This window comes from Nematolebias whitei, chromosome 17 (genome assembly GCF_014905685.2).
Source record: "Nematolebias whitei isolate Nwh7 chromosome 17, NemWhi1, whole genome shotgun sequence".
Lineage (NCBI taxonomy): Eukaryota > Metazoa > Chordata > Actinopteri > Cyprinodontiformes > Rivulidae > Nematolebias > Nematolebias whitei.
In genome coordinates, this window is record NC_056514.1 from 15,877,940 (window position 1) to 15,899,952 (window position 22,013).

The 22,013-nt window shown below is 39.5% G+C and overlaps 1 protein-coding gene across 1 annotated transcript in view; it reads right to left on the reverse strand.

Annotated features, from left to right (window-relative positions):
• The window catches only part of cacna1g (calcium channel, voltage-dependent, T type, alpha 1G subunit), a 409,969-nt gene that overhangs the window by 213,470 nt on the left and 174,486 nt on the right, over positions 1–22,013 (reverse strand). The window contains exons 3-4 of the mRNA XM_037691266.1: positions 14,058–14,191; positions 5,903–5,916 (exon numbers count right to left, since the gene is read on the reverse strand). Coding sequence (XP_037547194.1) covers positions 5,903–5,916; positions 14,058–14,191 — 148 coding nt within the window. The remainder of the gene's footprint in view (positions 1–5,902; positions 5,917–14,057; positions 14,192–22,013) is intronic.

The following is a 22,013-nucleotide window of genomic DNA, read 5'->3' on the forward strand; positions in this document are numbered from 1 at the left end:
GAATGGTTGTTTGTCTCGTTTGTCTCTATGTGGCCCTGTGATGGACTTGCGACCTGTCCAGGGTGTACCCCGCCCCTCGCACAGTGATTGCTGGACATGGGCACCAGCGACCCCCGTGACCCAAAATGGAATAAACGGGTAAAGATAATGGATGGATATACATATATATATATATATATATATATATATATACATATATACATATATATATATATATATATATATATACATATATATATATATTTATATATATATATATATTTGCGTGCAGACAATACATTTGCCATTGCTATAATGTTGAGGCATGGTCAGTCATCTTTATAAGTAATTTATAGTAGCCTTATCATAATACCAAAGGGAAAACGTGTGCTTGAGCGCAACAGACAAGCTACGATTCCCCCGAGCCTTTTAATACAAACATTAGGGTAATTCCCCATCCGACAGAGTTACATAAACAAACTTAAAAGTAGATGATGAATGATTTCTAGTGAAAAACAGCCTATACAAAAACACTTGCTTCATTTGATGAGAGCCAGATGATGTTTGGTGGACTCATTGGAAACTGACCTGTCCATTCTAATCTAGAGGAAAGAAACAGCTGAGAAGAAATGGACAGTATCAAACAAACGATCGAGACAGCAGGAAATCATGCAGAGTCTGTGCCACGGTTGATGATGCTGATCCACGGAAGGGCAGTCAGAGGTTGCCTCACAGAATAAGAAACGAGAGAGAATGGGGAAGGCCCGATCTTAGAGGATGTCTGCGTGAGGAGACTTCGCAATCAAACTCAAGCTCGCCACGAGAAGGATTCAAGGACGAGCAAGAGTTATACATCTTGTAACAAACGCTGTCATAGTACATGTGCACATCATTATGTGGAGAGGTTCACGGAAGGTCAAGCTCACAGAAAAATCTAATGAGTTTTCTGTAAGTCATGCAAAGACACAAGCACGAGTACACCTACATAAATCTAAACGGCTCGTTTGTCTTCTCTATAGCTGACTTTGTTGTGAAGTGCTGTAAACATACAGATGTCTAGCTTTGTCAAAACCAAAAGCAATTCTGGCTTGAAACCAAGCCCCCACATTCATTTATGTATACGAAGAAGACGCAATGTTGCTCAGAAGGACCTAAAATAGAAAAAGCATGTGAGGCAGCTGGAGAATGCAGGACAGCGTGAGATGTTTAATCCAGCCTGTCCCCACCTGACCTTTATCTGTCTGACTCTCTGCTGCTGGTTATACATCTGTCTGTCGTGCCGATCTCAGTCAGAGCAACGTTCTAGTTTCTTGCTTCATTCTGATAGTTTTAGGAACATCCATTCTTATATATATAACAGATTAAGGTGAGCTGGTTACAGATGAGGAGATATAGAAAAATAGTTAGATCCTGGTGAAATCTAGAGTGAGAAAAAAGGAAAAATCAAAATTTTTCTTCTTGATTTTTCCAAATTAATAGTTTATGCAAATCCTGGGGTAGTATGGTGGCTCAGTTGGTAGAGCTGTTTCCACTCAGTGAAAGGGTTGCCGGTTCAAATCTTGGCCAGAGATCTTTCTAGGTGGAGTTTGTATGTTCTCTCCGTGCTGCATGGGTTTTCTCCAGGTACTCCGGTTTCCTTCAACAGACCAAATCATGCATGTTAGTCTGACTGGTAACTCTAAACTGTCCCTCGAGTGAGAGAGTGAATGATTGTTTGTCTTGTTTGTTTCTATGTGCCCCTGTGAAGGACTGGAGTCCTGTCCAGGTGTCCCTGTGATGGACTGGAGACCTGTCTAGGTGTCCCCCACCTCTCACACAGTGATAGCTGGACATGGGCACCAGTGACCCCCATGACCCGAAATGGAAGATGTGGGTAAAGATGATGAATGGATGGATGGATGGATGGATGGATGGAAATTCTGACAAAAGAGTGAAAATCTAAAAGGAAATGGTTAAATCTGAAGCCCTCCTCTGTTTCATTGCTTAATTGTAGGCCAACAAGTTTGTATTATGTTGTAAAGATTCTTTGATGAAACTCGATCTGACTGTCAGTTACAGAGATATTCTGATTTCCTTCTACTCTTCGACTATTTCTCTTGAAAACAAATCGGCACAATCGGCACTCAGTTAAAAAAATATATAATTTTAAAATCATAACTTCTTGCAGGAGAACTAAGGAAAATTTAGACTTGAATGTTCTTGACCGCTGTATTCATTCCTACCCATCTACTCACCACAGACTAATGTTCGGCTGCTGTTGTTACGCCATATTGTTTTACATTATTAGTGTTTAGTGTATATCTTATATCTTTAAACGTAACATATGGCATTCGTTTAGCGTATATCTTAGTGTATATCTTAAATGCTTATTTACTGTTTTTTGTTTTTTACATTATATTTTGCTATTTTGGGGTGTAACTAGGACCCTAAGTATATAATTTTGTTCCACCTCATGTACCACATGTGGTGAAATGACAATAAAACTGACTTGATTACTACATCTTTATTACACCTTTACTACATTTATTAATAAAAGCCCTGTTGTGTACCTGACTGTATATTATCCCTTCTCTCGGCTCCATGAACTTTTGCTCCTCAGAATGAATACTGATGACTGATCTGCTGATCCACTTGTACTGGGGACATAATCTCACTAATGGAAGATGTCCCCGGTGAACGAGGACACCGTGGACAGAGAAAGAAAATCAGCAGTCCTGAGACTGTCTGCCACACGCCAACAAGGAGGGGGAGGGACAGCAGTAAACCAGTTATACCTCTGTTGTTCATGAATGATCTACGCAGGCTCTGAGGTGCAACATCCTGAACTGGATCACATGCTTCTGTCTGTAGTATCGTTATATTGACATATTACACTCAAATATAACAAATTTATACATAGAAACTCAGATATGAATATTGAATAATAAGTGGTGAGCTAGAGTCAGGGTATGTTGAATGTAGAATGTTAGACAGATTTCAATTAGACAGAAAACTAGATTTATTGGATTTTAATAAAATCAATTTGTCATGGGCAGTCATGAAAAAAAAAAATGATATTTTGATAGTGGTCACATACTGGCCAAAAAAAAAATCTGATTTGGACAGCTTTTGACTGCATTATGAACATAGCCCCAGTAGCTTGGTGTCTTGAAGAGGTTTTTTTGTGTATATAATGTATATATTCCTGATCTGGGAGCAGCTTGAGATTCCCCAGGAGGAGCTGCAGAGTGTTGCTGATTTGAAAACTTCTGTCTCTGACCTGCACCCTCCATGACCCAACCTTGGACAAATGACAGACAGGAGTGATGAATGGTGTGGAAATAATGTATTAAATCTTTACAAAATAAATATTTGCTATAAAGCAGAGTTTTTCAGGGTGAATTCTTTAAAGTTTTCTGCTGCTGTCTCACTCTGCTATTTTCCAAAGAAATACTGTTGTCCTAGTTTCTTTCCTAGTTTTTCTTCAGTAACATATTACCTTGTTTTTACACTGCACACCAGCATCAAGCACTGTTTGTTTTGTAGAATGTGCTTTGAATCGTGACTTTAACATGTAATTGTTATTAAAGCCATGCAGACATCTAGTCAATCTGCCCAAACTGTGTAATTCAACAACTGTATCAAAGAGAGACTTTATGCACTGCTGCATTCAGTAGAAAGTAATTTAGTATTTCACTTTTCGTCATGCCTTCATAAAAATAAACCTCCATATTTATTGTTTAACTAAGAACAGTTTTCCTTTAGTCTATCTTCCTGTAAGTTCTCGTCTTTTCTTTTTTTTCTCACTGCCTAATTCTGGCCTTCCCTTTGTGTCTCTCACTTTGTCTCCCTGTCAGACATCTTTAAATGCTCCTCTTTGACTTCTCTTACGTTCCATCAACTTCACCACCTTTCTCTTTTCTGCTTCTCCCACAAGAACTGGAGAAAATCCAGAGTGTCATCAATAAATCATGGAGAGCAGAAAAGAAATGATATACAGAATTAGGCTCTGACACCCCCCCCCCCCCACGTCCCCTCCCATTTTATTTATTAATGTATTTATTGTTAATTTGATTCAATCCCAGGTCTGGAATCCAATAGAACCATGTAAATATTTAAAGTCTGTTTAAGTGTAAAGTAATACATTAAAAAAACGCACATATATTAAATCTGATAAAACATTTATAGAATTAGTGCAACCATATATATATACATACACATATATATATTGTAAATGTATATATGTACATTATATAGAGTGTATTTTTAGTCTTCTAAGTAAAATACTGTCAGATTGAGCCATTATTGGAGTTTAAATCCATATCTTCTCTCCGAACACAGCAGATTAAATATAGAGGAAGTTTTAATGAACCTCCGCAGCTTCTCTGGTCTCTCCAGGTCTGTGTCAGTTTATTTCTCTGTACCTGGACCTTCCTCCCTCCACCCCTCCTGCTCCCATCGGTCCTTGTGATTGGAACCACAGGGAAAGTGTAAAGTTGGATTGATGTTGTATGAATAGGATACCGTCTGAGGCAGTAAGTGCTTCTGCACGCTGCCATTAAGACTCCCTCAGCCATCGATTGGAGTGCCACATCTGTAATCAATAGATAGATGCCTAAATAAATAAAACTGTTTTCAGGTCATTTTATCAATGGAATCATATCCGTTTGTTTAAGCAGGTAACTGTTACTTTATAGAAAAAATTGCCTTTTGAAAGTTTGACAAGTTTGGTGGTGATGATCAAATAAAAAGCCTGACTTCATTTTCTACAAGATGCTTTGGCTCGTACAATCTTTAATTTTAAGGTTGTTGAGAAAAATGTTTCCCATGAAGTGGTGTCTCATGAGTCACTCTAACTGTTGGAGACTCCGCATGTGCGAAAAAACAGTACATGAACTTTCCATTGCAGTCCCACTGATTTCTGAGTGTTTGGATCAAGTGACCAGCGAGCCGTGCAGCCACATTCTGCAAAGACGGTTTTGTGTGAATAGCTTGACAATTTATATTTTGGACAGGGCTCTCCAACTTCAGTTGCAAGTGGTCCACATATAAAACCAATGGGTGTCCATCTGCTCCCAAAATAATAAATGAACTGCTGATAAACCTTTCAGAAAGGAAAGCATTAAAACTACCCAGCACAAAAATGTTATGTTTCAGTCAGTTTTACAAATATTAAGCTAAACTAGGGTCTGGAAGTGTCCAAGAGTCTTAACAGGACACAATAAGTGTGCATTATATAATGTGGTTTGTATAATATTGGTAAATGGACTGTACTTATAAAGCTCCATCCAATCTAATCAATGTACTCAAAGCTCTTTACAACACAATCTGTGCCCTTGTTTACCTCCACACTCACATTCATACAGCACTCTACTACTTTGTACACACATATTCATACAGCACTCTACTACTTTGTACAAACATATTCATACTGCAATGTTTCTGCCCTCTTCATGTCATGCTCTGCTCTCAAGCTTTGCTTCAGCCAGACCCACTCTGCATTAGCGGTTGAATCAGCTAGTTGACCAGTCAATTCTAGGACATCTTGTGAGTTTATAAATTTCACGTCCACTAGTGGCAGTCAAGTGATGGAGGATATGCCCAATGATCGGAGTGAGCTGGTGATGGGGAAAAAAAGCCAGACTCGAGGAGGATTTGATGCAACTTTTTGGGCCACATTTCCAGAGTGACAGGAGATCAGCACACTGCTCCACTGCTGCTGAAGAGGTCCGTGATCCCCCCCCCCCCCCCCCCGGTTACCGTAGATTCCCACAATGGTGAACCCGCTGCAGTGGTGGGCCAGCAACCAGCAGAAGTGGTTTAACCCTTCTGGCAACCAGCACTCACAGTGAGATCATTTTCTCTCTTGCTGGGAATAGCTTCATCCTGCTCATGTTGATGCACTTGTTTACTTACACGTAAATCAGGATCGAAAACCAAAAACTGTAAACAATGACACTATTGACAGCAAACGAACTTTGTTTAATCCACCACAGCCCGCCCCCGTTTTTTTAAATTATGTTTTTTACGTGCCGCGTGTTTCATAATAAATATAGGTTAATAATAATATGACATTTTGAGTTTCTATGACGTCACAGGGACTATTCGACGTCAACTTGACTTTTATATTCTTGAAGTTGACATTAAAAAAGATGAAGTCATGCCATCCATACTCTGCACCACAGATCAATTAGCCTCATGCCCTGCACCTGCTGCCTGCTCTATTTAAGAGCTCTTGTCACACAAGCTCCTTGCCAGATTATCAAACCCATTGTTGGTACTAGATGTCCAGCTTTTCCTCTCTGATCTCGTCTGAATCTCTTGTTTTGACTCCAAGCCTGCCTCCTGGATTTACCTTTATGCCTGCTCCCATAGGTTCTTGCTCTGCCCTTCTGATCCTGACAACGACAAAGCTTCCTGGCTTTTAGATTCTGGATTCTGGACTGCCCTTTGGATTTGTTTAAAGACCTCTGAGCCCCCGTGCATGACCCATGCTTCCCCTAACGGGCCCCAACTCTGGATTAGCCCATTGCTCATAGCAATCACTACACTTCTCTGCTTCTGCATCTCCACCAGCTACGTGACGTCATCATCCCAACTCCGAAACCTACCGACCACTAATTGTCATATCACTGCAGATTTGTTCCCACATCTGGACCCAGATTTGAGGAGTGCTGTTCCCACCAGCAGCTGCAAACCAATAAACTATTTAACCTTTATTGTTGTCTGGCTGAGTTTTTGAATCTTAAAATTAATTCTTGTCACATACATCCCTCTACTACATCTCAACAAAGATAAGCTGAATCTGTAGAGCTTTAGGTCACATTCATACACTGATGGGACACACATCAGAGGCAATGAGGGGTTCAGTGTCTTGCCGATGGACACTTCAACGTGACTGCTGGTGGAATCGAACCCACAACTCCTTCATTACAGGACAACTGCCCTAACCACTAAGCCACAGCTGCCTTTGTTTTTTATTTTTTTATTTTGAAGGTTTGACAAAAATATGCTTGAACTCAGTTTTATTGTTCATATAGAAGTGAAAACATGTAACTGCTTGAAGACCTGCTTCACAGCATTTATACAAGTTAGTTAGAGAAGAACTTGAGACATGTTTAATTACTTGTAAAAAAATGCTTTAAGTGCACAATGAGAAAAATTAAAGGACAATGTGATGTTAGGCTGTACTTATCTGAGGCACTGACTCAAAAGTCAAACTTTTTGCATTTTCATTGATTCATTCCAGATTGATAATCTCACTTCCAGATAGATTTAGAATGTTCTCCTCCTACATGCACAGCTTTTCTCTAAGTACTCCTATTTCTACTGGCAATCCAGAAATATACACATTAGGGTTACTTGAAACTTTAAATTGTCTCTAAAGTTGTGGGAGTGAAAGCTTGTGTTTCTTTATGTCTTTGTGATGAACTGGTAAATACCCAGGCTGTAACATCCTTCTCTTCAAATGACCACTGGTAAATAAACTGCACCTCGTGACCTCGGAGGCTCAGCGCCTTATCTGCAGCTTTATGTTGCGAGGAGATCTTTGGTGAAGAAGAGCATCAAAAGTGCTGCACAACAACTGATGAATGGCAGGCAGGAGGGTTGTTTTCCACAAACACTCCAATTCACATTTAATTTGATGGGTGTAAACATGTCACACAATGCCATGTTAAAATGCAAACTATCAAAGTTTTCATACAGTAACAAAACTAAACAGATGATATTTCACAAAAATGAAAAAAGAGTTCTACAGAAATCTTAAAAAGTTAAGTCAGGTCCTCTGGACGTTCAAAAAACAAACAAACAAAATTTATTTTGTTATAGTAATTCATAATAAATAAATAATAAAATAATAATTGTGTTTTTTGAACGTCCAGAGGACCTGACTTAACTTTTTAAGACTTTTTTGCCTGGATTATTGAGCATGCATCAGGATAGTTCTACAGAAACTTAACTGTGAATTCCTCTGTCAAGAAATTTGCACTTCTTCTTTTTTTGTTTGTTTGTTTTGCTATAAACTGAAAATTCAAGTTTTGAAACTTTCTGTCACAAGCAAGAAAACCAAGAACCTTCACAAATGCTGTTTGTTGTTTAGTCTCCAGTCACAGCTCAATGTGGTGTTGGCTTCTCGAGTTGTTCACGTAAGGCTAGCAGTCGTGTTGCTTAAATGTTTTAAACCATGTTCACAAAATTCTGACCGTGTTTTGTAAATAGTCCTGGGTGTTGCTGCGGGTGTCTGTTGAGGGAATGCTTGCACCGCCCTCTATATCTTATGATAATAATGTAGACTTTGTAACTTTTTCTGCTCTACTTTTTCTACCTTTGCTGAAGGGAGGTGACCCCACCTCACTGAACAATTATTGACCATTCTCAAAATTCTGCATTTTAGCCAAGGTTCTAGAAAAATTGATAAACTCTCAAATCAAAAATTACCTGGACTCATTTAACATCTTACTTCCCCATCAATCTGGTTTCAGGAAACAACACAGCACAATGACTGAGTCGCTGAAGGTTTTTAATGACGTTGTTGAAGCACTGAATGCTAATGATTATTGTGCTGCACTTTTCTTAGACCTGTCGAAAGCTTTTGACACTGTGGATTATGACATCTTGTGTCATAAGCTCTCAGAAATTGCTTTTTCAAAACACAAAATTGGTTGGTTCTCTAACCATCTTTCAGATCGGAGGCAATGTGCTCAACATAATGGTACTTCCTCTAGTTATTTGACAGTCAACAATGATGTACCACAAGACTCAGTCTTAGGACCCACCCTCTTTACAATCTATAAAGGTAATGTAGGTCAGAGCATCCCTGATACATCCTTACATTCCTATGCTGATGATACAGTTGTTTATTGTTGAGTTAAAAACAGTTGCTAAAGTTTTCCATCTTTTGTAATCCGCTTTCAACATCATCCAGTCAGATTTGTTCCATCTCAAACGTCTCCAAAATGCTGACAAAACCAAAAGGATGCTTTTTTTCAAACAGGAAGTCGATCCCAACAGCTCTTCTTTTGATTTTATCCTCGAATGTTTCCTCTATTGAGTTTGTCGATTCCTACAAATATTTTTTTAACCTTAGTCAATTTGCATCTCTCTTTTAAGCTCCATGTGGAAAACCTAGTAAGGAAACTGAAAGTTCTGAGATGGGGTAGAGGTAGGACAGCTGACCTGGGACCTGAAAGTCACATGTTCAATCCCCAGCCATTCCCACATGGCATGGTGTCTCTGAGCAAGACATCTAATCCCTAATTACTCCCCAAGTGCCTACATAGCTGCCCACAGCTCCACCTGGGTGCATCCCAGGCACAATGGGTTAAATGCAGAGAACTAATTTTGCCAGTATGGAACATACAGTGATGACAACACATAGCACTTACTATTATTATTATTACTTTATATTATATTCATTCTTGATGCAAGAAGATAGTGGAGAGGTAATATTTTATTATGTTGGAGACTTTTGAATGTTATGGTAGATGCAGTGATTATTCCCCATAAGAATCCTGGGAGATGTGGCTCCCTGTGTGCAGCTGCTGAGTTCCATTCTGAAACCACTATAGGACAAGGCAAAGGGGAGGGACGGGCCCCTGGTGAGATCTCTACCAAACTAACCTTTTCAGTTTGGGAAGCCAGAATGGGTCAGAACCTCTAAAGCATTGATGAGTGTGTACTTGTAAATGCATTGATCTTCTGTGATTGCTGACTGTTCTCCAAAGCTTTGTAATACAAGTAAAGAAGTATACACCTGATCGTTTTGGTATGTTGTTTTTTTTGTTGTTGTTTTTCACGACAGCGTCTCAGAACAATCTCAGTTTTATTTTCATCATTCTGGAGAGATACATTTGTATTTTGACTTCTGTATAGGAGTTCACTTTTGAGAAAAATCTTTTGAGGCTACAGCCCCAATTAATTAAGTCTACCCACAATGATGATAAATACTATTTCTTTATAATGGTCCAAATCTGTCTGCTTTCACTTCAAAACTATTTTCAAGTAGATTCAATCAAAAATATGGAGGTGGCTGCCAAGGTGGGCTTAAAGCAAGCCATGGTGGATACAATGTAGCTTGAGGTGGGAAACCAAATATCGTTTGTAGTCCAGAATATAGTTTTGTAAGACATGCTTGCAAAATTAAGATTCAGAGTTGCCAATTAGCTTAACATGCAAGTTTTTTGTCTATGAGAGGAAAAATACTTTCCTAAAATCACTTTGAAGTGTCTGCCCTTGTATACAAGACACTATGAAGAATTCCCTACATTATCAAACACAAGAAGGACCTACTTCAACAATAAGACAAAAACTGCCTGATTTAAACTGACCTCAACTACCAAAACATGATCAATACAAGTGCACAATAAAAAAATAAAACAATATTAAACAAAAATTTAAACCACATCTGCCGACCGATAATATATCAGTAGGGCCAATATTTTAGGCTGATATACATGTAGATGTTTGGTGACTTATTGGTATTGGTGATAATTGTCCCATTATGCGCCGCTATAAGCACTTCTATTTTTATCCCCTAAAATGTTGGAACCAGCTGCAATTGTACAATGTATCCAGCAGAGGACGCATGAAGACTACTTTAAAGTCATCGCCATTCATTTGAAGTTTCACTTTCACATTCAGCACAGCTGAAGCAGGGAGCAACTTTTGGTAGCGTATTTTACTGAACAAACCATGGTAAGTTTATTTAACTGATCTGTAAAATAAAATAAAAAAATCAAATAATAAATTCTCTTCAATGCCGCAAACTGGCTTGTCATTAGTTATGTGCCTCTCAAGTTAGAAAGCTAACGTTTAGCTAACATAGCATAGGCTATTGCCTTGTTAAACGTTATCCAGAACAATAAATCTAACGTAGAGGTAAAATATATCAGTGTTAGTAACGTTATCTTTATCGTCCTCAATGAAATGTAGTGTTTATCTGAAATCATTACTTCTCTACAAAGAAAAAAAAAACTCTGCTGCAGTCAGTACTAATTAGACCTTCATCATATGTGACTGGTTGTTTAAACAATGAACAGTGAATGGGGTTTCTTTGTTTAATTCTTATTTTTGTAATACACTTGATAACTTTATGGAGAATAATGGAGGATAGAAAATGTGAATGCTCGTAAGGAAGACCATTTTTTATTACCAATGCACCACTTGTAAACCTTGTGTGGGATTACATATAGCGTGGATCTGATTAGCTTCATGATTGCTAACATCTGCACTGAATAAACAAGCCCCACTCTCTGTTTACTTAGAATCTTGGGGGTGGACAACAAATAAAAAAATTTCAGCGATTATATCAGTGATAGGCATTAGCCCCTTCCCAATATCGGTATTAGCGTTTATCAATATTTCCATCTCAGTCGGGGCTCTATTTTGTATGTTAATGACTGCCAAGAAATCTGATTTGGAACAACCTAAAAGAGGTGAAACAGTTCAGCTGAATCCTTCAGTGAAGCACAAAGCATCCATCTTGTTCTAATTTTCACTGTCCATGAAGCAGAATTCCTGCTTCCTCTCTGCACACCTCACCCGCTCTGTGCAGCCATCCCTCCCTCATGACAAGGAAGTGATTAGGAGGAGAGATATTAGACCTGCTGAAATAGCAGCTACGCTGTAATTATCTTTGTTGAGAGACACAAACAGTTCATCAGTGGCTTTCTCTGCAGACCTAACTGTTGTCAGAATCTACAGAACACTCAACAACCAGCTGAGCTACTCTTGTGTGTCTGTGGGCTGCGTGCAGATATTCTTTTCAGCTTATTCAGAAATAGTATAGGCCATGAAAACACCTGATAAAATGAGCATGAACTCCACCTACACTCTCTGATATGAGCCAACATGCATGCAGAAGCACTTCAGACAGATATAGATATACAGTACAGACGTTATAACAGTAAGATTAGGAGGGTATTATGGGTAGAATTTGGTACCGGAAGAAAATCCTTAAATGAGGCTCACTATTGTATAAGAACAATTCATTTATTTTGAGCTACTGGAATCATAAACATTTTGAATTTCAGTCTACCATATTCCAGTTTTATTTTTATATTTTACCTCGCTGTACTTTTACTTTTGCACTTTTACTTCACTGTTGATGTACCCTAATATGGTTATTCTCACTTAAAATATAAACTTGAATTAGAGCACTGCCTTTGTGTGCTGAATATGTTATTTGCAATGAACAAACGTGACAATTTAACATTTATTTTTAAAAATATTACTGCTCATTTCTAGTTCGGTCACTTTGTTAGATTTTAGTTTTGAGATAAATAATTGTTAAAATACAGTAATAGTTGTGATAAGGAATGTCCTGCTTCTATGCTGTTTCATTTCTTGGGAACAATGTCAGATTAGGCGGCATGGTCGCTCAGCTGGTAGAGCTATTGCCTTTCAGCGAGAAGGTCGCCGGTTCATGTCTCAACCAGGGGCCTTTCTGGGTGGAGTTTGCATGTTCTCTCCGTGCTGTGTGGATTTTCTCCAAGTTTCCACTTACACTTTACTCCAGTTTCCTCCCACAGACCAAAAACATGCATGTTAGACTGATTGGTAAATTGTCTCTAGGCGTGAGAGTGAATGGTTGTTTGTCTCGTTTGTCTCTATGTGTCCCTGTGATGGACTGGAGACCCGCCCAGAGTGTCACCCACCTCTTGCACAGTGACTGCTGGTTATGAGGAAGCTATGATGTGTCTGACTGAATGTAAACTGCAGCTAATACTTTTTTAAGACAGCCTACTGGAAGCTGGAGGTTCAGGCTGGTCTATTTCAGTCTTTCAGAATAAGAATCCCAGCATCGGGTGGCGTTCCAGTTGATTATTTCATACTGTATCTTGGAACTTGGAAATTCTGACTTCTGAGTACAAAAGGAACAACAGTGCATCCTCTAACACTGTCATACAGCTGCAAAACAAAGGCAGACAGGAGAGAAGTGCAGAAAGTTTGTAATTCAAACGGATGAAGAATGTCTGAGTCCAGGACTAACCTCTAACTACAGACACAGTTGCTTCCTGTTAAGATATCTGGTTGTGGCAACAAAACTGTGTATGTGAAATGCATCCTTGTCTTTATTGGTGGAGGATGCATGCACGCACACTGAAGGAAGTGAGTCCTGCTCCCACTGATCGACAACAGAAGCCGTGGCAGAAGGATGGCATTAAAAACCAGCGGGGGATGTAGCGTGATAAAAACGTCAGATCACAAGCAGCAGGATGAATTCTCTAACACATTTAATCAAGTTACAGTTCATGTGCAGTCATCATTTATGCTTTGTATCCATATCCTGAAGTATGTGCCCATATGCCCAGTAAAAGGTAAATGGACTATATTTATGTAGTGCCTTTCTATCTTATCAAGATACTCAAAGCTCTTTACAACACAATCTGTGTCCTCATTTACTCATTCATACAGCACTCTACTAGATCTATACAAAGAATAAACAGTGCTTTATCACATTCATACACTGATGGGACACACATCAGAGGCAACGAGGGGTTCAGTGTCTTACCCAGGGACACTTCAGCATGTGACTGCTGGTGAAATCGAATCCCCAACTCTCCTATTGGAGGACGACTGCTGTAACCACTCAGCCACAGCCTAAACTGTCCTTTACATTATTTGTGTGAGACCCAATTTTAATCTGAAATGCACAAAATTTTAATGGACTTGATACATTTGCTATATTTAAAGAATTAAATGTTCCTTCCTTGACTTGTTAAAGAAAATGCATCTCACTGCAGCACATCAATTTTGCTCTACATGGTTAATTAACGGTGTCATAGTTATAGTGATGTATTTTTATTGGAAGTTGAAAAGTTCTGGGCTTTTAGGATTTTTATAGGTTACCACTTTGCAAAGTGTTCAACAGAAGATTTATTGGAAATGTTTGGAAACTCATAAGTAAATACCCTGATTCTTCACTTCCTGTTTGATTATCTGCCAGAATATGGTTTGCTTTTAATGCAAAAATACATTTTAAGAAACTCAGCTTTCTTTAATTTGTAGATTTTGTCCTTGCTTGTAAACCTATGAACTACAGGTTTTCTGCAGTGTACAGATGAGAAGCCTCCTGCATGCTCCAGAGTGTTACTCACCCAGCCAGTACAATGAAGAAGTCCAAACGGTTCCACGTATCTCCAAGGTAACACTTCTTGCCAAAAATCCCCAGCGCCACCATTTTAATCACCATTTCAATGGCAAAGAATGCAAAGATGAAGTCATCGAAGCCCTGCACAGACACAAAGATAAAACACACGGCGTACTGATAAATACAAGGATGCTCTTTATAAATGTAAAGCAAACTAGAAATTGTACAAAAAGTGTCTTCTTTAGAACCATAGATGTACACGTGGGTCTCATCATCAACATGCGTCACAGCACAGCAGCATTGCTGACAGCTCCACTTCAACTCATTCTTTTTTTGTTCATTGTTGTTTTTGTTTGTACTTTTTGCACATGCACTGTACTTCCACGATATGGGTATGACTGTGACACACTTTTGGAGTTGCGATCGTCAGTGAGTGGGGACTTTGGGATGACTTTTGGGGATTTTTGGGGACTCCGCAGCAGACATTTTGCCCTGGGTCCTTTGTTTGCATGGGTGCCATAAGAGGAAAAGAAGGAGAGGGAAGCGAGCCGGTGTTTTGTGCAGGACCCTCCAGAGATGCGGCAAATCCCGCCTCTCCCTTCAGTCCTGATTTCGGGTGTTCAACCTCGGAGGAATAGACTGGATTACCTGCATGCATGGATTTATTGCGAGCAGGACATGAGGAGCTGTTGTGTCTTTGTCTTTATGGAAACACGCCTGGAGCCATCCATCCCCGACTGCTGTGGCTCCGGACAACTTCTCTCTCTACCAGCTCGACAGAACTGAGTCGCATCTGTGACACCTAATATGTTTGTTGCTGCTGCACGATGTGGCTGTGTCATGTGTGTTGCTGCCTTGCCGTCGTGGTTCAGTTCATCTCATTGTTGCTTGCTGCCTGCACAGTGATCTGTCACACAACCTGTGTGGTGTATGTTGTGTGTAAGTGTATGTATCATGTTATTTAAGCAGTGTTACTGACCGTGAGGTACTTGATTGTACTGATTCATCCTACTTGCACCGTTGTATTCTACTATGTTGTTTACTATATTTCTGGACATACATTTTAAACATTTTCTTGACTAATATCCAAACAAGGCATAAATACTGTGATGTTTTATCCATTCCACCTGTGAAACTCTGTTTTTACTCTTTGCCCTATCATTAGGTGATCAGGGGGAAAAGAATTGCAGCCTCCTTGTAGCTGCGAAGGATTAATGTTTTTCTCAAACTGATGCTTGATGCTCACATGTGACTTCAGGCCTCATAATAATTTTGTTACCTTGCTATCTTAACACTCAAGTCAGAAACAACTTATGATCTGAAATATAAAACATGACCAGAGGCAATCGGCTTGTTGCATCAATCACTTTCCTTTCAGTACTGCCTGTCTGGAAGCAGCTCTCACAAACCATTATCAGACTAGACTGAAGACAATAACAAGGGCAAGAAACCAAGCAAGATTTGGCTGGAAAGAGTAAAACCTGCATTCTTAACATATGAAAATAAATGATAAATGAAAAACTGCAGAGGTGGAGGAACTGGAACTGAGAGGGGAAAGAACAAAGTTTAAAGTAAAAATAAAAGAAACATTCTGGAAGGAGATGAAGGCACAGGACACCCACTGGAAGATGAGTCACCTTAACATGAAGAGAGATGTATAAATATATCAAATACTGTTAGTTTAAGGAGAAGCTAGCCTGCCACTGCAGTAAAATTCACTGTAAGTAAAATGCTGTAGTTCAAAAAGGATTGTACATCTGTGACAGTTTACAAAACAGTCATTTCACTTTCCATAGCTTTGGAGCATCCATGCATCTTCCTAAATAAAAAATACAATTTATTCAACATGGCTTTCATTTCCAGGACATACAATCTGTCAGGAGGAGGGAGGCAGGTGGAACAGTGAGGCTACAAGGAGCAGAGGTCACAAAGGTGCAGGACTTCAAGGACTTGGGGTCACTGTCCAGGAAAATGGGGAGTGTGGTAAAGAGGTGAAGAAGAGAGTCCAGGCAGGATGGAGGAAAAAGACAAAGAGGAGACATATGGATCCATTTAGAGAGGACATGGAGGTAGTTGCAGTGAAGACAGAAATATGATTAAAGTAATCAATGTAACCAATGTAAGTTATTTTTGAAAATCATTTGTTTTTAGATTTGGATGAATCACAAATACAAATGACAATCAAAAAACCTGTTTTAACACAACCTTTAATAGCTTTTATTATTATTATTATTTTTTTTTTACAAATGTTTATCCTGATCATCTTAAAACTGTATTTAAATGATCCCACTGATTCCCAACTGGTGAGAAATGAAACTAAGCTGTTTTTTATGAAAACTTTAGAGTAAAACTCTAACATTAAAATCAAACTGCACATCTCTAGCACAAAACATTTTAGGAATTGAATAAATTATGATCTCTGAGGAAGTTCAGCATTCATGCTCAATAATCCAGGTAAAAATCCAACAATGTTCAGTCAGGTCATCTGGACAGTTTCTTCTTTTTTTTTTTTTGCGGAGACGTTTTGTCCTTCATCCAAAGGACTTCATCAGTACAGGATTATTGAATATGAACTTTGATGCTTTGAACCATTTTATATATGGCTGTTTCAGAGGAGTTGACAGGGAGAGGGCAGGCCGTAGAAACCATATTATTACTAGCAAACCGTTTTTAATTCTACTATGGAAGTGTACTGTTTGTGGGACTCAGTTTGTTTGTGGCTCCTCGGAGTGATGAAGTCCTTTGGATGTAGGACAAAACGTTTAAGCAAATAAAAAAAGAAACTGTCCAGACGACCTGACTGAACATTGATGAACCCTGAGGAAGCAACAAAGTCCATGCTCAATAATCCAGGTATAAAATCCAACATTTTTCAGTCAGGTCATCTGGACAGTTTCTTTTTTTTGTGCTGAAATGTTTCGCCTTCGATCCGGACTGAAAAATGTTGGATTTTATACCTGGATTATTGAGCATGGACTTTGTTGTTTTCAACCAGTTTGACACGACTGTCAACAAGGAAGAGGGCCGGCAATGGAGGAGGGGCGTACCAAAGAGACCGTCTAATCACAAGCAGAACTAGTTTGTTCCACTTTGGAGTAAGCTGTAGGAGGAAGAATCAGTTTTGTTGTGTGTTTCCTTGACTGATGAAGCCTTCTGGATCGAAGACGAAATGTTTCAGCACAAAAAAAAACGAACCGTCCAGACGACCTGACTGAACATCGATGAACTCTGAGGAAGGTTTGTAAACTCACTCATCCAGGTAGATTTCTACACAAAAGGTCAAATCATGTAATCTGGACCAGTTTCTTTTAGGGAGAAATGTAGGAAACTTTTCCAGATGACATGATTTAACCTTTTTTGTATGAACTCTGAGGATTCTCTATGAAACTATGGGCTGGAAATAAAACCATATATTCTTGTTCTGGTTCTTTAAAGGGATTTTCAAAATGAAGAAGGCATACAATTTTAAAGAGCATGGCAGCCTGTTGAGACAAAAACAAAGCTTAACTACCAACAGATTTCACAAAACAACTAAGAGAAAATAAACTCTGCGAGGATTCGAGAGGAATGGAGCTGCTCTCTTCCAGGATGGGCCCTGAGCGACTGCATGCTCTGATCCAAAACTAGATTTCTCTGCCTTTGTTGCTTATCACTGCTGAAAAACATTGTCAGGGGATTTTGGGTCAAGGTTTATGGATGTTTTTATCACCACTAATGCAGGTGTTTGAGTTGCCAGAGAGTTATTTTCTCTCTCAGAGAGAGCTGAATGAGGAGCTGAATTGATCCTGCATGTGCAGCTGGGAGGCCGAGGTCATCAGGGTTTGCCTCTGAGCCCAAAGCCGCTAAGCGTATGTAAAAACAAACCTCACACACTGCCCGGTGCAGATTCTCATGACTGGGCTCCATGATGTAGAACTTTTTATACATCTGTGTAACCTGTGGTGAACGTCTACCCTTGCAAGTAAAACCGGTTCAAAATCTTCTCGTGTCTTCTTGTGTGGCTTCTTTGAGTAAGTAAGATGAATAGAGGATATTTTTATCCAACAAATACTAATATGTATTGCAATATATAAACTCTGCATAGTCTGCTATCTACGAAGTGCCACAACAACTTAAAAATGAAACAGAGATTTCCCGTATGGAACATACATATAATTTAAAACGTATATATCCATGCATGAAGACATTGTCACAAATACTAGAGCTCATGCATGCTGAAACCAGCCCCTCAGGGACTTATGAAATTATCACTGAGCTGATGTCAACCAGCCAAACCCATCCTCATGAACTTGCTTAAACTGAGCACGGTTACATATTTCTCTAAATCCAAATGTTAATCCATTCAAGTCAACAGGATATGCTGGCTTGCAGCGTTCCCACTGGAGCGGACTGATGGGGCAGCACATGGTCACACAGTCCCTGTAATCAGGAAATTGATTTTCACAAACTTCTATCATGTCAGTGGAGCGTGAAACATGTTGCATGATCCCACAGAAGACATATCTGACTTGCTGTCCACACGCAGAGCAAGAGATGTGCAGACCCTTCATCAATCCCAAGCTGCCAAGGAAGGCATGCGTGCTTTTTATGAAAATGTGTCTGAACTTCATGATTCACTTGCTGTTTGTTCATGTGAATATTAGATTGGTTAGTCTAAACACATACTGGCCTTTAGGGGAACTGACTCTGGTGACCTGTACTCAACAGCCCACTGCTCAAATATTCACAAACTTCTACCAGCCACTGTAGTAAAATAGACCATAGAGGAAGAAAGTGGTTTTATATGTTAGCTTTGTTAAAACTTTCTGTGACCTTTATGATGAACTGGAAATGATACTGTCAATGAGGGAAAAATAGTTACATTATTGCAGCTAGCTTAGTCCCAAGTTATACAGGCTTCACAAAACTGGATTTAAAACTGGCGAATTAGACAAAAGTGCATAACAAACAGGTGGCGTAACATGGTGGTGGTGCGTAGGAGGAGAGCTAGCTTAGCATTAGCAACATGTGCTCCGGCGTAGCTTGGAAAAGAGCGACAGAACGTTGATTCCCACTTGCACTTTATTACATTACTTAGAAAAACATACATATGCCAGGTCTCCACGGCACTAAGTCTAATATTCATACATGAATATACAAAGTACAAAGTATATAGAGTATAGTCCATATATCTTTCACCACTTGTTTCTCAAGTTGAGAAGAGAATCTAACGCATACACACTGTACAGCTCCCAGCTACACACTGCTGACTTCTATAATGAGTCATGACATATCAAATAAAGGAGGCACCCATGTGTGGTGTTAGAAAGGTACCACAACAATAATATACGTACTGACTGTTACAGTGGCAGTGAAAGATGTTTTGTTTAAAGCCCAATTTATGTTCCACGACACTTGACCATCCAATCGTCTATAACAGTGATCCCAACCCTGGTCAGTGTTTCCCCTACCTTTATACAAGCAGGGCCCCCCCACCCCAGACAAAAATCACGGACGAGATGAGCGCCCCACCATGGCAAGTTATCTGGGGAAATACTGCTGGTCCTTGAGGAACACCATTCTGCATGTTTTAGTTGTTTCCCTGCTCTTAACTGTTTGTTTTTTACATTTTATGGTTTTGCTATTCTTGGGTGTAACTGGGACCTTGAGTACACAATTTCGTTCCACCTCGTGTACCATATGTGATGCGAATGACAATAAAGAACCTTGAACATAGCACCTGATTCAGTGATTGAATTACTTCATCCAGATTTGTAGAAACTTGTTAGTCACCCATTTATTCAAATCAGTTATGTCAAAGCAGGGAAACAAATAACACATGTGGCATGGTGTTCCTCAAGTATCAGGGTTGGGAACCACTGATTTACAAGGTTGGTGTGATGCATATTTGGTCATATGTACTTGTCTGCAATAGTCCACCAGTTCCCTCAGCAATCAAACATGTGGTATAGGATTTTTATTGGTCAAGAGCACATAAGTAGATGTTATTACTGTTTTTCTTATACATATTATTGTTGGATGTAACTGGGACCCTGTGTACATAATTTCAGTCCACCACATGTACCACATGAAGTGCGAATGACAATAAAGAATCTCTGACTCTGCCTCTGAAAGTGATGCCAATCACACAAATAAAAAGAAAACTATGAGCACCTTCTTGCCTTTGGGACAATTTGCATTGGAATGTGTTGCAGCTGGAATGAGAAACAGATCCTCAAAGTCTGAGGCCACGGATCAGAACCAAATAAAGATGCAAGATTCACCAACCGAGTGTGGGGTGAGTTGTTGCCTCAAACGAAGGAGTTGATGTATCTGGGAGTCTCGTTTATAAATGATGGCAAGATGGAGTGAGTGATGTGGTCTCACCCACAGTAGGATGTTGCTTCAGTCTGCCGTAGTTAAAAAGGAGTTGAGCCAAAAACTATTTATTATTTACCAATTAATCCATCTACATTTTAAACTGAATATTTTATGAGGTTAAAAGAACAAGATCATGGATACAAGCTGGTGAAATGACCTTCCTTTTTAGGGTGGCCAGGCTAAACTGTAAAGAAGACATAAGGAGCTCCATCATTCAGGGGCAGTTTGGAGAAGAGCTCTTGATCCTCCACATCAAAAGGAGGAGGAGGTTCAGGAATCTGATGAAGATGCTTTCTGGGCACTTCCCTCTGGAAGTTTTCTGGGTTCATCCTACTATAAGGATATCACCAGAAGAGACCCATAATCATCTGGAAGTATTTCATATTTTGTTTGGGTCGCTGGATTTCCCTTCTGGACCTACTGCTTCTGTGACCCAAACAGGAGAAATAGAAGAAAAAGGATAAATGGATGGTGGTATTCCATTTATTGCAAATGGCCAACCTTTTAGTTAAGAGTCCAACGGGGCTCTGGTGTTGTAGAGTTTTGCCCTGAACACATAGACACCATTCATGATTGACAGTGTTGGCTGTCCTATAAAGTTTATATCTTTTTATTGCTTGTTGGAAGCAAAACGTATCCATGTTTATGCCAAACAAACCTCTGTCGCTGTGGCCAGATTTGGAAAAACCTTTATTTCCTGTGCACTGGAGGGGTCCTGTAAAGAGTCAGCAGGTACACTCTGTTTATATCAATGATTGTAAAAGAAAACTTCATAGAATAAACTTTCTCTGTAGGATTCATTATTATAAAGTAGCAAGAAATTAGCTAAATATAAAAGGAACATATGTGCACATTGTGGCCCTTGTTCAGGGAGGATTCCTAAGCAAGAGGACATATTTTTAACATAAATCCACAGTGCATTGTTTATTTTATGTGCCAGTGCGACAACAGTTAGCTGACAGATTTAATGTGTCATTGTAAGTTGAATGAGCAGCAACGCTGCACAGGGGTCTGCTAGTGCCAACAATGTTTGAAGATAAACATTTGTTCTAATTTTTACATCTCTTTTATAACAACCCTTTCATGCCAGTGAGGAATAAGCAGAAGTGCCACCTCATCCTTTTGCATGCAGTCTTTCTTATCTGCACTTCTGTTCTCATCTCAACATCTGGATGGATTCTTGCTGCACTTTTTTGAGCTTCTGGCATTTTTCCCTCTTCCTTCCCCTGCTGCTACTGTCTGCCACCAACCTCCATTTCCCTTATCTATCTCTCATCCTTTTGCTCTCACTGCCTCCGTCTTTCTTGCGGGTGAAGTCGTATCACTTCCCTATTACTGCGATTATGTCTCCCACAGTAGCTCGAGGTGTGCTTCGCTCAACGTGTGGATGATCGCAAATTCCAACTGTGTATGTCTGCATACAGTTTATGGTATTTTTTTATGCAAATGATCACGAAACGATTCTGTATGCTCACAAGCAGTTTTACTGTATCAGATATCTTCTTTCTCTCCCATCATGCCACTGCACCCACATTTCACAGCATCCTTTGTGCGTCTGTTTGTGTAAACGCCCGTTTCTTCTCACATTGTCTGAGAAGGAGGG